This window comes from Agelaius tricolor, unplaced genomic scaffold (genome assembly GCF_023055355.1).
Source record: "Agelaius tricolor isolate 1412-34295 unplaced genomic scaffold, bAgeTri1.0.p SCAF_30, whole genome shotgun sequence".
Taxonomy (NCBI): Eukaryota; Metazoa; Chordata; class Aves; order Passeriformes; family Icteridae; genus Agelaius; species Agelaius tricolor.
In genome coordinates this window covers 4,988,987-5,002,998 of record NW_027269290.1, presented here as the reverse complement: position 1 = coordinate 5,002,998, position 14,012 = coordinate 4,988,987, and the positions used below count along the sequence as shown (strand labels likewise).

The 14,012-nt window shown below is 50.0% G+C and overlaps 1 protein-coding gene across 17 annotated transcripts in view; it reads left to right on the top strand.

The window, feature by feature from the left end:
- Positions 1-14,012, top strand: part of NFASC (neurofascin) — an 84,567-nt gene that overhangs the window by 45,902 nt on the left and 24,653 nt on the right. For 10 of the 17 annotated variants that reach the window (XR_011682910.1, XM_071450484.1, XM_071450481.1 and 7 more), the window contains 4 exons: positions 717-921; positions 2,769-2,891; positions 3,675-3,848; positions 7,245-7,259. Coding sequence is in view for 16 of the 17 variants with exons in the window: in XM_071450484.1 (XP_071306585.1) it covers positions 717-921; positions 2,769-2,891; positions 3,675-3,848; positions 7,245-7,259 (517 nt within the window). In the remaining variant the exon portion in view is untranslated. The remainder of the gene's footprint in view (positions 1-716; positions 922-2,768; positions 2,892-3,674; positions 3,849-7,244; positions 7,260-14,012) is intronic. The other 7 variants (XM_071450487.1, XM_071450480.1, XM_071450486.1 and 4 more) reach the window with 3 other exon arrangements.

Genomic DNA, 14,012 nt, shown 5'->3' with positions numbered 1-14,012 from the left:
TTTACTGATCAACAACCCCTGTAAAGCCTAAACCTGCAGTCAGGACTAACTGAGAGCTAAAGCCAGTGTGGATCTGTGTTTTTCCAGGCCTTTCCAGGCTTATATTTAATATTTATCAGTCTATCCAGCCTTATATTTAATATTTATTTTTGCTGCTGATGCACAGAGGATGGAGCCATTCAAACCAAGCCAAACCCTGAGCAGGGCCCTTCCTTGGGTGTTAAAACATTCCCAAAACTTCACATCTGGCAAAGAATCCTGGCATTCCCTGCCCGATCATCTGCTGGCTCCACTTTTCCTGGTTCTGAGAGATTTTCTGAATGGATTCTTGTTTCTGCATGAAATAGGATTTACAGTCAGGAGCTGGAATGGGAGATTTCCGAAATTCAGGCTTTTATTCGTGGCGGGGTGTGTCCCACCTTTCCTTGGCCACCATGAGCGGAAATGGAGAACCCCTAGGATTTTAATCCTTAGGAATTAGAAGCAGCTTTGGTCTGAGCTCAGTGGTTTTGCTCCATGTTTTGGGGAACTCTTAACCCCCTGCTCAGCCCCTTCCTCGGGTAACACCCGGATTTTCCTCATGGAGCTTCACTAATTCCTCTAAAAACTCCCACCCTTAAAGAAAAAAACTCTGCTTTTTAACATCTAAAAACCCCCCCAAAACCCTTTATGAAAGGGGGAAACAAAGCTTCACCTGGCCTGCCTATTTCTTGAAGGCCTATTTCTGGAGAGACAGCAGCTTGCTGAAGAACCTGTGGGTCTCCAAAAAACGGCAGTTTGTGAGTTTTCCTGGAGACCGCAACCGGGGCATCGTGTCCCGGCTGTTCCCTTACAGCAACTACAAGTTGGAGATGGTGGTCACCAACGGCCGAGGGGACGGGCCCCGCAGCGAAATGAAGGAATTCCCCACCCCTGAAGGAGGTATGTTCCCACAGGGAATTCTTCAGGATCCCTCTGAGGAGGGATTGGAGCCGAGCGTCACCCGGGCGCTGTCGCCGTCGGTGGCGTCGTTGAAGCCACAGCTGGAGTTGGCTCCTGATCCCTTCAGCATTCCCAAAAATCCCTCAGTTAAGGGGTCTGGGCACCTCAGCCAAGAAGATTTTGGGCTGAGCAAGAGAAATATTTGTAAAACCCTTTCCTAGGCGCAGCTCAGCGCCCTCGATTTGCTGCCTGAGCCGTCCCCGAGCCGCGGCTTGGGGACGTGGCAGTGGTTGGATCCATCCTGGAAAAGGCAGGAAAACCTTCCCAGGACCTTCAGGAATCACTGCCAGGCTTTTAAGGCAAGAGCACCTCGTTCTTGTGTCAAGGATGAACTCAAGGGTTTAATTTTGTCGCTGGCACGGGAGCTATTTTTAGACACGCCGATAATTCCGAGTTGGAGCCACAATTCCAACGGCTGGAAGTGACTTTTCCTACAGCACAGGAGGGAATTCAGGCACTGAAGGTCACAAAAACGCAAGAAAAGATTTGCAACTCTTGTCTCAAAACATTTCAGGGTCTCTCCCTTTTCCTTTCTTTCAGTGCTGTCTCTTCCTTCACAATTCCTTGGGAAAATCCCCATTTTTTAAAGGATTTTCTGTGGATAATTGAGGTTGCTTCAGAAGAAAGGGTTCAATTCCTGGAGGTTTTGCAGGCAGGGGCATTGTGACCCTATTTCTGGGGAATTTGGGGTGGTTTTGGACATTTGGGGTGATGATAAGGACATGAGGGTGGCGTTAATTAATAATTACAGGTTTTACTGTTTTCAAGGGGAAAATGCAGATTTTATATTTTCCTACACCACCAAGCCCTTTTATCAGCTCAAACTGACATTGAGGAGGCTGAAGGATATCCTGAACAGCTGAAAATAGATCCCTGAACTCTCCCATCTCTCTTCCCCCAATTAAGGCACCGCAATTAGGAGGAAATCAGGAGAATAATTTAACTCCAGGCTGGATAATTCTTTCCTTCCTTCAGCAGTTAAAGCAGAGATAATCCCAAACTTTCCCTAGGGTGAGGAGCAGTGGGAAGCAGCTCCCTGGGGAAGATCTCTGGAATTCCATTTCCCAGCGTTTTTTAGGGATAAGAGAAGCCACTTTTGGGGGTTCTAAGAGAGGAATCTTTGGGATGAAAACCTTGGGATGGGAGGGGGGTGTAAACAAGGTTGGGAAATTTGTTTCCAACAGGCAGAAATGGGGCTGAAGTTAAGAAAAAACTTTTTGGCGTACTTACTGTTCTAAGAGAGAAATCTGTGGGATTGAAACTTTGGGATGAGTGGGGGGTGTAAGGAAGGTCAGGAAACTTGGGACCAAGTGAAGTGGAGCTGGAGTTAGAGAAATTTTTGGGATACTTTTTGTGTGTTTCTGTGAGAAATGTTTGGGATGGGTGGGGTGGGTATAAGGAAGGTCAGGAAATTTGGGTCCAAGAGGAGAAGTAGGGCTGGAGTTCAGAGAAGTTTTTGGGATAATTTTTGTGCTGCTAAGGGAGAAATTTTGGGGATGAATACCTTCGGATGGAAGGGGGTGTAAGGAAGAACAGGAAGCTTGTGTCCAACAGGAAGAGCGGGGTTGGAGCTGCATTTCAGCTCTGTGGCCTCGCTGGAGGATCCCACGGGATTTTTTGGCCAAAAACCCCACGTGGCTCCTGGTTTTTGGGATAAATCCTTGTATGATCCATTCGGGGTGAGTGGCCATGGCGTGGCCAGGCCCGTGGCGGGTGCGGCAGCACCAGATTCGTTACCCCGTGTGTGTTTTCTCCTCTCTCCCCTCTCCTCCCCGCTCCCCTCCAAGTGCCCAGCGCCCCCAGGTACCTGCGGATCCGACAGCCCAACCTGGAAATCATCAACCTGGAGTGGGATCACCCCGAGCACCCCAACGGGATCATCACGGGATACACCCTCCAGTACACGCCCTGTACGTGCCGCGTCGTCTTCCCACGGATAAATCAGGAAATCCTTCCCTTCCTGCTTTTTGCCAGGGCAGGGAGGTCCATGAGGAACTGGAGACTTCCATGGTGGGACACACTGGTGTTGGGAGGGGTCCTGGCCATCTGTAGGGGGGACGGTGGGTGCTCAGCAGTTCCCCAGACTCAGTTTTTGAAAGGAAATTGGTTTTATCTCAGATTTAGGAAGATTTTAGGTGCAGCCTGAAGCATTTTTGTGCTCAGCCAGCACAAGTTGGATGAGGTGATACCCAGAGCCTGAATGAACCTGAGCCTTCACTGCCCACCTGAATGTCCCCAAGTGCCCCAAACTGGGAGTGTTGAACAGCTCTGAGCCCCACAGAACCTCTCCAGGGTGGGGGGACAAGCTGGAGACATCTGCACTTAATCAAGGAGAGGGTGGGTGCTCAGCAGCTCCCCAGACTCAGTTTTTGAGGGAAAATCAGCTGGATCTTGGGTTTAGGAGGATTTTAGGTGCAGCCTGAGTCGTTTTGGTGCTCATCCAAACACAAGATTTAGGTGATACCCCAGAGCCTGGGGCAGCAGAGAGAACCTGAAGGTCCCCTCCAGCAGGTCCCCAAGCCAGGATGTCACCAAGTGCCCCAACCTGGCCACATTCAAGAGCAGCAACAGCTCTGAGCCCCTCAGAGACCCCACGGTGACCTCACAGACCCTCTGAGGGCTGAGGGATGAACTGGACACCCCAAAATTCCTGGCCCAGGCTGAGCCCAGCCTGCCCTGCCTTCCCTCTGCAGTTAACGGGTCCCGGATGGGCAGGACGGTGGTGGAGAACCTGTCCCCCAACCAGACGAGGTTCACCCTGCAGAGGTCAGACCCCATCTCCCGCTACCGCTTCAGGCTCCGCGCCCGCACCCAGGTGGGAGAGGGAGAGATCCTGATGGAGGATTCACCAGCGCTGCTGGATGAAGGTAGGGGCGGCACCCGGCTTGGCCAAGGGGACAGGGATGTGTCAAACCCAAAAAATGGCATCGTGGCAGGACGTGGCAAACCCTAAAAATGGCGTTGTGGCAGGATGTGGCAACCCCAGAAATGATACCGTGACAGGCCATGGAACGGCCAAAAGATGGCACCATGGCAGGATGTGGCAAACCCCAGAAATGTTATTGTGGCAAGCCATGGAACAGCCCAAAAATGGCATCGTGGCAGGATGTGACAACCCCTAAATGGCATAAAGACAGGCCGTGAGAAATTGCAAAAATGTCTTCAGGGCAGGCCATGAAACAGCCAAAAAATGGCATTGTGGCAGAACATGGCAACCCCAAAATGGCATGAAGACAGGCCTTGACAAATTTCAAAAATACCATCATGATGGGCCATGGAACAGCCAAAAATGGCGTTGTGGCAGAATGTGACAAATGCCAAAAATGTTATTATGACAGGCCATGGAATGGCCAAAAAATGGCATTGTGACAGGATGTGGCAAACCCCAGAAATGTTATTGTGGCAAGCCATGGAATAGCCAAAAAATGGCATCATGGCAGGATGTGACAACCCCAAAATGGCATAAAGACAGGCCTTGAGAAATTGCAAAAATGTCTTCGGGGCAGGCCATGAAACAGCCAAAAAATGGCATTGTGGCAGGATGTGACAAATGCCAAAAATGTTAACATGACAGGCCACAGAATAGCCAAAAATTGGCATTGTGGCAGGACATGGCAGCCCCAAAAAATGAAATTATGACAGGCCATGGTGAACCCAAAATTGGCATCACGACGGGCCATGGAACAGCCCAAAAATTGAATCAGGGAACCCCAAAAACCAGGAGTGCAGGACAGCGATGGCTGCTGAGGTTTTCTTCCAGAGGTGGAAGTGGCCAAATGCTGCATAAAAATCCCAGCTGAGGTGACCTGGGGACTGTCCCAAGAAACCTCCTGGCTGTCCCCAAGGGAGGGACATTCCTTGTGTGCCCTGGAGCAGGGGGATATTTGTAGAATTTATGATTTTTTACCAAAAGAGGGCAGGGCAAGCTGGGATTCAGGAAGGAATTCCTCATTCAGAGTGTTTGGAAGCACTGACACAGAGAGGTTGTGGATGCTCCTGCAGCCCTGGAAGTGTCCAAAGTCAGCTTGGAGCCACCTGGGATGTGGAAGTGTCCCTGGGTGGGACTGGATGAGATTTAAGGTCCTTTCCAACCTGAACCAATCCGTGATTTTGGGGTCTTGCTCTCCTTGTGCTGAGGTGAAGCTCTGATTTGCTCCTCTGTGTTTCTGTGTGAGCTCAACAGGGGCAGCTTTGGGGGATTTTTGAGTGCAGGGACCTCTGTGCCACCTCCCTGTCACCCCATGGGTGTCACCCAACCCTAAAAGCCTCCAGAGCCCCAATCTCAGCCCCATAATCAAATAAAATTCCCAGTGCCACCTCCCTGTCACCCCACAAGCGTCACCCGACCCTAAAAGCCTTCAGAGACCCAATCTCGGCCCCATAATGAGATAGAACTGCTGGTGCCACCTCCCTGTCACCCCATGGGTGTCACCTGACCCTAAAAGCCTCCAGAGCCCCAATCTCGGCCCCATAATCAGATAAAATTCCCCTTGTGGAACATCCATCAAATTTAAGTGGAAGTTCTGGAGCCCTGAGGGAGCCGAGGGCGGCTCTCTCCCCTCTTTAGGCTTGGCTGACAGAGCTGGGATTTGGTTAGAGCTGGGATTTAATGGGGTTTTCTCTCCTTCCCTCCATCCCCCATCCCTGCTAATGGCTCTGAGTGGGGAAAGTGATTCCTACCCGGATCCTGTGGGAATAAAACCATTCCCGACACCCCTGGGGTGGGATCCGGCAAAATTTATTGGATGTGGGGGGGAGAAAACAGCCAAGGAAAACACAAGAGGGGCCTGGAATTACTTTAAAAGCAATTGTGAGAGCTCAGGGGTTGGATTGAAGCTGAAAATTGAATATTTTTAGCTGGTTCACACCTGAATTTTGGGCACTGGTAATAGCAACATGACAGTCATAGTGTATAAATTTTAATTGATTTGGATCAATTTTATGCATTGGAAATATCAGGTGAGGCCCAAACCTGCTGGACAAGACAAGGAACCCCCTCTGTGGGGTTTGGGGTGAGGATGTGGCAAAAAGACAAAGTTTAGCTGTCAAAACACAAAAAATTATAAAATTTGAGTAATTTGCTCCCGTATTGCAGAAATTTGCCCTCCAAACACAAGGTACAGCACGAACTAAGTGAGTTTTGCTGATTTGATGGGACTTCCTGCCAAGCTGAGGGAGAGACGAGGCTGGAATTTAAGGAAAATAAGCAGATTAAGGAAATCAGACCCATTTGCGTGCTCCGAGGAGGTTTCCTGCTCACCAGACTCGTCCAGATGCAGAGTTTAAATCAGGTGGGATGAGCAAGGAAAAACCGAGGCGAAATTTGAAATTCAGTGTCAAAACCAGTTTTTGTTAGGATTAGACCTAAACACCCGCTTAAGTACTAGACTTAATGAGACCATTGTGACCTCGATGCCACTGTTGTCACCTCAGTGCCACCTCTGCCCTCTCTTGGGTGTTTAACCTGGATCCTTGCATGGTTTATCCCAGATTCCCTGGTGTGGTTTATCCCCGATTCCTGGTTTATCCCAGATTTCCTAGCATGGTTTATCCCCGATTCCCAGTTTATCCCCGATTCCCAGTTTATCCCTGATTCATCCCAGATTCCTGGTTTATCCCTGATTCCTGATTTATCCCTCTTTCCTGGTTTATCCCAGATTCCTTGGTATGGTTGATCCCTGATTCCCAGTTTATGTCAGATTTCCTGATTCCTGGTTTATCCCTGATTTCCTGGCATGGTTTATCCCAGATTCCCAGTTTATCCCTGATTCCTGGTTTATCCCTGATTCTCTGGTGTGGTTTATCCCCGATTTCCTAGCATGGTTTATCCCTGATTCCTGATTTATCCCAGATTCCCTAGCATGGTTTACCCCACATTCCCCAGTGTGGTTTATCCCTGATTCCCTGGCATGGTTCATCCCTGATTCCTGGTTTATGCCTGATTCCCTGGTGTGATTTATCCCTGATTCCCTGGTGTGGTTTATCCCTGATTCCTCGTTTATCCCAGACTTCCTGGCATGGTTTATCCCAGATTCCCTGCTGTGGTTTATCCCTGATTCCTGGATTCCAGAGGCTGTCCCACGCTGGATTTAATCCCGTTTTCCCCGCTCTCTCTCCGCTCTCCGATGACTCCGAGTGTCCTGGCGGCGCGTTGGGGTTGTTTGATAAATTCCTGTGTTTTTCTCTTCCCTCTTTCTCTCCGTTTTCCCGTTTTTCCCCCTCTCTCTCTCTCTCTCTCTCTATCCCTGGCGCTGCCTCCGAAGCCACGCCAAGCCCAGGTACCGTACCCGGAGGTAACCGGCATGGGGGCAACGGAGCTTGCCAATTAAGCTGCCAATTAAGCCGAGAAGTTCATTAAAACCCTTCCAATGGCCACGCCAATTGGGCATTTCAGTCCTTCCAGGCACAAAGGGGACCAGGGCGGCTCCACAGCGGGGCAGGCGAAGATTAAAAGGTCTCTAAGCCAGGCTTAAAAGTCGCTCAGAAATCTCGTGAAAACCAAACCGCAGTGGCCGAGGGCTGGGCAAGCCCCGAGGAGAGTCAAATCCCCATTAAAATGAGATTTTTCCCTATTAAAGTGGGGTTTTTTTCCTATTTAAGAGGAGTTTTTTTTCTTTTTTAAAGTGGGGGTTTTTCCCCTATTAAAGAGGGTTTTTTTTTCCCCTAATAAAATGGGGCTTTTTTCCCTATTAAAGAGGGTTTTTTTCTCCTGTTAAACAGGGCTTTTTTTCCTATTAACATGTTTTTTCAATATTTAGGATATTTTTCTTTGTTAAAGAGGGAGTTTTTCATATTTTAATGGGTTTTTTTCCCCTATTTTAGCAGGGATTTTTTTTCCCCTAATATAGACAGTTTTTTCCCCATTAATGAGGGTTTTACCCCCTATTTTAGAGGGGGTGTTTTCCTATATTAAAGAATGGCATTTTTGCCTATTAAAGGACTTTTTTCCCTATTAAAGAGGGTTTTTTCCCTATTAAACAATTTTTCTACCTATTAGACAGGGGTTTTTTTCCCTCTTAATGAGAGGTTAACCCCCCTGTTTTAGAGGGGATTTTTTCCCACATGAAAAAGGTTTTATTCACTATTAAAGACTTTGTTTCCCTCTATTAAAGACATTTTTTTTCCCAATTTAAGAAGAGGGATTTTCACCCCTATTAAAGAGGGGTTTTCCCCTTTGAAGACTTTCCCCCTATTTTAGAGGGGTTTTTTTTCCCCTATGAAAAAGAGGTTTTCCCCCATTAAAGAAGGGTTTTCTCCCTGCTAAAGAGGCATTTTTCCTTATTACAGGAGGGGGATTTTCCCTATTAAAGAGGGGTTTTCCCTATTAAAGTATTTTTTCCCTATTAAAGAGCTTTTCCCCCCTCTCTCAGAGGATTTTAACCCCAACTCTGCACAAACCCCTCTCCCTTTTTAACCCTCACCATCCCCACCCCACAAACCCCAGAACATTTCCGGCTTCCAGCACCTGTGGGACCACAGCTGGAGATTTGGGATTTTGGGGGTTTTTTTGGAGATTCCCTGTAGCTCTCCCAGGGCTTTGATCCAGGAGGTTCCTCCCATTCCCGGTGTCCATTGGAAGGGTTGGGCGGGAATTTGAGCTGTGCATGTTCTGCATGGAGCCTTCTGCTGGCTTTGCCCTCCTCGCTATTCCCAACACGTGGGAGCAGGGAAAGAACTTTTCCAGCACCAGGGACAGCTCCTCTTCCTCCTCCTCCTCCTCCTGCTTCCATGGAAAAGCCGATCCCGGATATCCCAGCTCCGCTCTGCATCGCCCCAACACAATTCCCAAACTTGGAGAATTCTGATTTCCCCACACCCAACACGCGTTTCCCACATTCCAATCAGCCTTTTCCCAGCTCAGGAAAGCGGGAATTTCCAAGCAGGGACTGCAGCCCGGCCCCAAACTCATCCCAAAAAAAGCTTTTTTGGGAGCAGCAGCGGCAGCTCCCAGGCTCTCAGCAGGTCCTGCTTTGCCTCTGCACATTCCAAGCAGGAACAGCTTCCCAGGGAAGGTTTTCCCGAGGGATCCAAGTGCAGGATTCACTTTCCTGCCTCATGGATGTTCCTTTTCCTTGGATTTTGCTGCAGCGATGTCTCTTCCCGGTATTATTTTGCTTTTTTCCCCCCCGTTCCTGAACAGATGCCAATTTTTCTCCTTCCTGTCTTTTACTCTTTCCCTCAAAAAAAAGAGGAATAACAGATTGGTCAGGTTTAGGTGGTGGGGACTTGAAAATGCACTTAAAAATCCTGGAAATGCACATAAAAATCCTGAAAATTAACATTAAAAAATCCTGGAAATGAACATAAAATCCCTGAAAATCCACATAAAAAAAGCTCAGGATTGGAACCACCCTCTCCTCCAGCTCCTTCTCCATCCAGGGTTTGGCCCAGCCACCAGAATCCGGATTTTTTTTTTTGTGGATCAGGATCACCTCAAGTCCTTTTCTGCTTCCAGAGGGTCCTGCTGAACTCTGGAATCCTGGCCTGATCTCTTCACCCTCCCAGCACCGAATCATTCCATTCACTTCTTGCCTCACTGGAATTATTTGTGATTTCAGGGATAATCCCCCAATTATCCAGAGCCCGTCCCTCCATTTTCCCCTTTTCCAAAGGGAGAAATGACACTTTGGAGAGTCGGGAAGTGGAGCTGGAGGTCAGGAATTGCTGCCTCATCTTCCTCCCCATTCCAGGACTCAGGGCATGGAAAATTCCCTCTCCCACCCCAGCCCCGCTCTGGAGCTGGATCTGTTTCTCCTCAGGCTCCCAGAGGATATTTCTCTTCCCAAAAAAATCCTCAGAAATGCTCCCTGACCTCCCCATCTCCACTGGCTGACCCGGGTCAGGTGGATTTTTATGGAATTTGTCCTGAATTGCAGGAAAATTCTCCGGGTGCTGACAGAGAATGAAAAGTTCATTTTCCAGGGAAAACCTGACACAGCGTCAGGAGGAACCGGAGCAGGTGATGGAATCAAAGTGAAGTGCAGGGATTTTCCCTCAGGAAAGGCTTCACCTTTCCTCAGCCAGGCTTTGGATGACAGGAGAGGAGGTTTGGGAAAAAGAGGAGATTAAAAAAGAGTTTTTATTTATGCTCTGAGTGAGGAAAAAAATATTCCGAAACTGGATTTTCGATTTTCCGTCCTTATGGGAAAACTTCATCAGGGAGCATAAAGAAATTGGGTTTAGACTCAAAGGGAAAATCCTGACTTTTCTCTGTCCATAAATGGGAATTTGAGGAGAAAAATCCCATTTTTCATTTTAGAAACAGAAGGAATTGCTGAGCCCTCTCTTTCTGCTCCATCACCCCCTTCTCTTCTCCAGTTTCTTCTCTTTCCACATCAGATTTTCAGCACTTCACAGCCATGGACTCTCAATTTCTTTCTCTTGGTAAAAACCAGGAGAATTAAAAATAAATCTCCACCAATGTCCTCGGCCCAATCATCAGAAAATCATGAAAAATTCATCCCAATTTCTCCAAGCCTCATTATTTTGTAGACACACCCCAGGGAAAGCTTTTGCCACAGCCCCACAACACATTAAAAGCATCTTTAAATAATTAAAAGGCAGCACAGATTGGGATTGTTTCGTGCATTTTGAAAAAAAAAGGAGCCACTTTTCGTGAATTATCCTCCTCTGAGCAGGATTTGTGTCTTTTCCTTAGAACTTCCCTTAAAAAAAAAAATCCTGGTTTTCTTTTAGGTTTCTCCCTCTCTGGGATTTTTCCCTCTAATCTGAGCTTCAAACAGGTTTTTGTGGAAGGTTTGGACTCTTTTTTTATTTTTTTTTTTTAATTTTTTTTTTTTTACTGCTCACTCCCGGCTGGGGAGGCAACGAGGAGCTCAGCATCTCTCATTAGTGAAATTATTAATTGCTGCATCTCCAATCCATCATCTTCCCCCCATCCTTCCCTGAGAGGGAATAATGGATCTTGGAGACGGAAAAAGCCTTGAAAGGGAGGCAATTAAAGAGCTGAGTGCTGGTTTGGGTTTCCAGGAAGATGGGCTCGGCTAAAATGGGATAAAGAGCTGGGAATTGCTGCTGGTGGTTTTTAATCCAAATTTCCCGGGTGATTTCTTCCCCCCTTGGAGCAGTTCCCAAGCGCTGCCCAGTCTGGGATGGGGAATTGGCTGCTCTCTTTTGGAAAAGGGGGATTTTCCCCTCAATCCCACAAATTCCAAGTGCTCTGTCCTGGCCCCAAACTTTCTGTCCAAGCCCTGGGAATGCAGGAGAACAATTCCAGCTCCTCCATAGAGCTCGGGAATGCCGTGCCTGGAGCACTGCGGCCGTTCTCAGGAGGATGGATGGGATTTCCAGGCTCTCCAAAGGTCTGGGAATGCCAGCCTGGGTCTCCCGTCTCCCTTTGGGATCTTTGTCACTCCTGGTGGCAGCAAGAGGGGAATCCCAGAAAGGGATCCCTGAGATCCCTTTCCTTTGGGGATTTTCAGGATCCCTGGGATCCCTGAAATCCCCCTTGATCCCTCTGATCCCTGAAATCCCTCTGATCCCTGAGATCCCTTTCCTTTGGAGGATATTGAAATCCCCCTTGATCCCTCTGATCCCTGAAATCCCTTTTCTTTGGGGATGTCAGATCCCCAGCATCCCTGAAATCCTTCTGATCCCTGTGATCCCTTTTCTCTGGGGGATATTGGATCCCTGAAATCCCCCTTGATCCCTCTGATCCCTGAGATCCCTTTTCTTCGGGGGATATCAAATCCCTGAAATCCCTCTGATCCCTGTGATCCCTGAGATCCCTTTTCTCTGGGGAGATAGTGGATCTGTGGGATCCATGAAATCCCCCTTGATCTGTGAGATCCCTCTGATCCCTGAGATCCTTGAAATTCCCCTCTGATCCCTGAGATCGCTTTCCTTTGGGGGATATCAGATCCATGGGATCCATCGAATCCCCCTTGACCTGTGAGATCCCTGAGATCCCTGTGAGATCCCTTTGATCCCTGAGATCCCTGTGAGATTCGTGAGATCCCCCCAGCCCTCATTGGGGGATGGATTCCAAAGCCCAGCGAACATCCCCGGTCTCCCCCTCCCCAAATCTGAGCTCTGCCCCCGCACCCATTTCAGATCTAAGCCCGGACGAGGCCTCAGCTCCGCATCCCGGGCTGGTTTAGGATCGAACCCCTCCCTCTCCATGGGGGCCGCGCTCCCTCCCTGCCCTCCCCGAGTTTTCCAGCTCACCCCATCCCACTCTTCACCTGTCCCCGCTCCTGCCAGGCCGATTTCCATCCCCGCGTCCCCTCCCGGCTCTCTCTCGGATCCATCCCCCGTTATCCTGATGGGAAGTGACGGCTCCGCAGGCGGGGATCGCCTCCCCCAGAGCCAGGGAAGTGGGGCAGGGAGGGCAAACCCCGCCTGGAGCCGCTGGCAGCTCAGCCCGATACTCCAGGAGGGGCAGAATCCCGCAGGATCTGGGTGCGTGAGGGATGCTCAGAGATTTATCCCGGATAATCTCTTCCCATCTAAAGTCTGGAGGGGCATTAAAACCGAATTCCTGCTTCCCCCATGGAAGCTGGAAAGCCGTGCCAGGTTTTCCACCGGCTCCCGCCTTCCCCAAATTCACTTTGTGCCTTTTGAGGTCTCGTTTTCCTCCGAGGGGAGCCGGGATTCCCATGGGAATGCCGAGCCTGCATTAGCTGAGTGTTCCCAGCCTCCGGCGCGGCTCCATCCCGTTAATGGGGACATTAACCCGGCGACACCAATCTCTTTAACCCCAAAACCCCCGCCAGCAATCCGCGGAGATGGATGGGGACAAATCCCAGCGCAGGAAAAGCTTTTAGCGGCCTTCAGACCCGCGGAACAAACCCGGGAGGGCAAAACGCAAAAATCCCTTTTTTTTTTTGGTTTTTTTGGTTTTGGCTCACCACGAACACGCGAGGGCAAAGCCGAGCCTTTGGATGTGTCCCCTCCCTGTCACCTCCCCGGGCCGGGGCAGGGACGGGCTGTGCACGGGGGGCTGCGGATCGGGGTGCATGAGATGGGGGAGATGCTGTGGGGGCAGCGCCGAGAGCACCGGGGTGGGTTTGGGGTGAATGTGGCTGCTCCTGGGGCCGGATGGAGGTTTTGGGGTGGCTGTGGCTGCTCCTGGACCCATCGGGGGTTTTGGGGTGGCTGTGGCTGCTCCTGGGGCCGGATGGGGGTTTGGGGTGACTTTGGCTGCTCTTGGGGCCCATCGGGGGTTTTGGGGTGACTGTGGCTGCTCCTGGGGCTCAGCGGGGGTTTTGGGGTGGCTGTGGCTGCTCCTGGGCCCATTGGGGGTTTTGGGGTGACTGTGGCTGCTCCTGGGGCACTTTTGAGGAATCAGGGATGCTCTGGGGACATCCCTGAGGCTGGCCTGAAGTTTTGGGGGGACTGTGAGGACCTGGGAGTGCTCTGGGGGCACTCCTGGAGTTGGGCTGGAGTTTTTGAGCACCTGGGGTTGCTCTGGGGTCACCTCTGACCCCGGCTGGTGCTTTCAGCTGTGCTCAAACTCTAATTTTGCATCTCAGATGGACTGAGAGAGCTCCTGCCCCTCTCAGCCTTTGGATGCTGAGTTTCAGGGCTTGGCTCTCCTTGGGGATGAGGTGGGTGAGGAAGAAAAGCCTGGCTCGGTCCTAGGACTGGTTTTAAAGTGCTTCTCTAGAGCTGCTGTGGTTTGAGGGAGACATTTATAAAATCTGGCTTCCTTCACCCATCAGAGGGATTTGGAATCCCGTGGCCTGCAGAAATAATGATGATAAATATAATTTAACCTGAGCGTGCCAGGGTGAGTCCCCTCGGAGTCACCTTTGGCATTTGGAGCTGAATTCCAGCTGTGTTTTCTGCTGGAAGGTTCCAGCTCCATCCAGCGCACCCCTCCCTCCCTGTGGGACCCTCACCCCGCTCAGGGTGGGTTAAAGGGCACATTTCCCCCTTTTCTTGGAGCACATTCCTGCTTTTCCTTGGGATCACGGCCCGAGTGAGACAATTAACAAACAAATGGTTCCCAGTTATCCCCCCGGACAGCTCGGGGTGTTCCAAATCCTCATTTCAGTGTGAATTGGGAG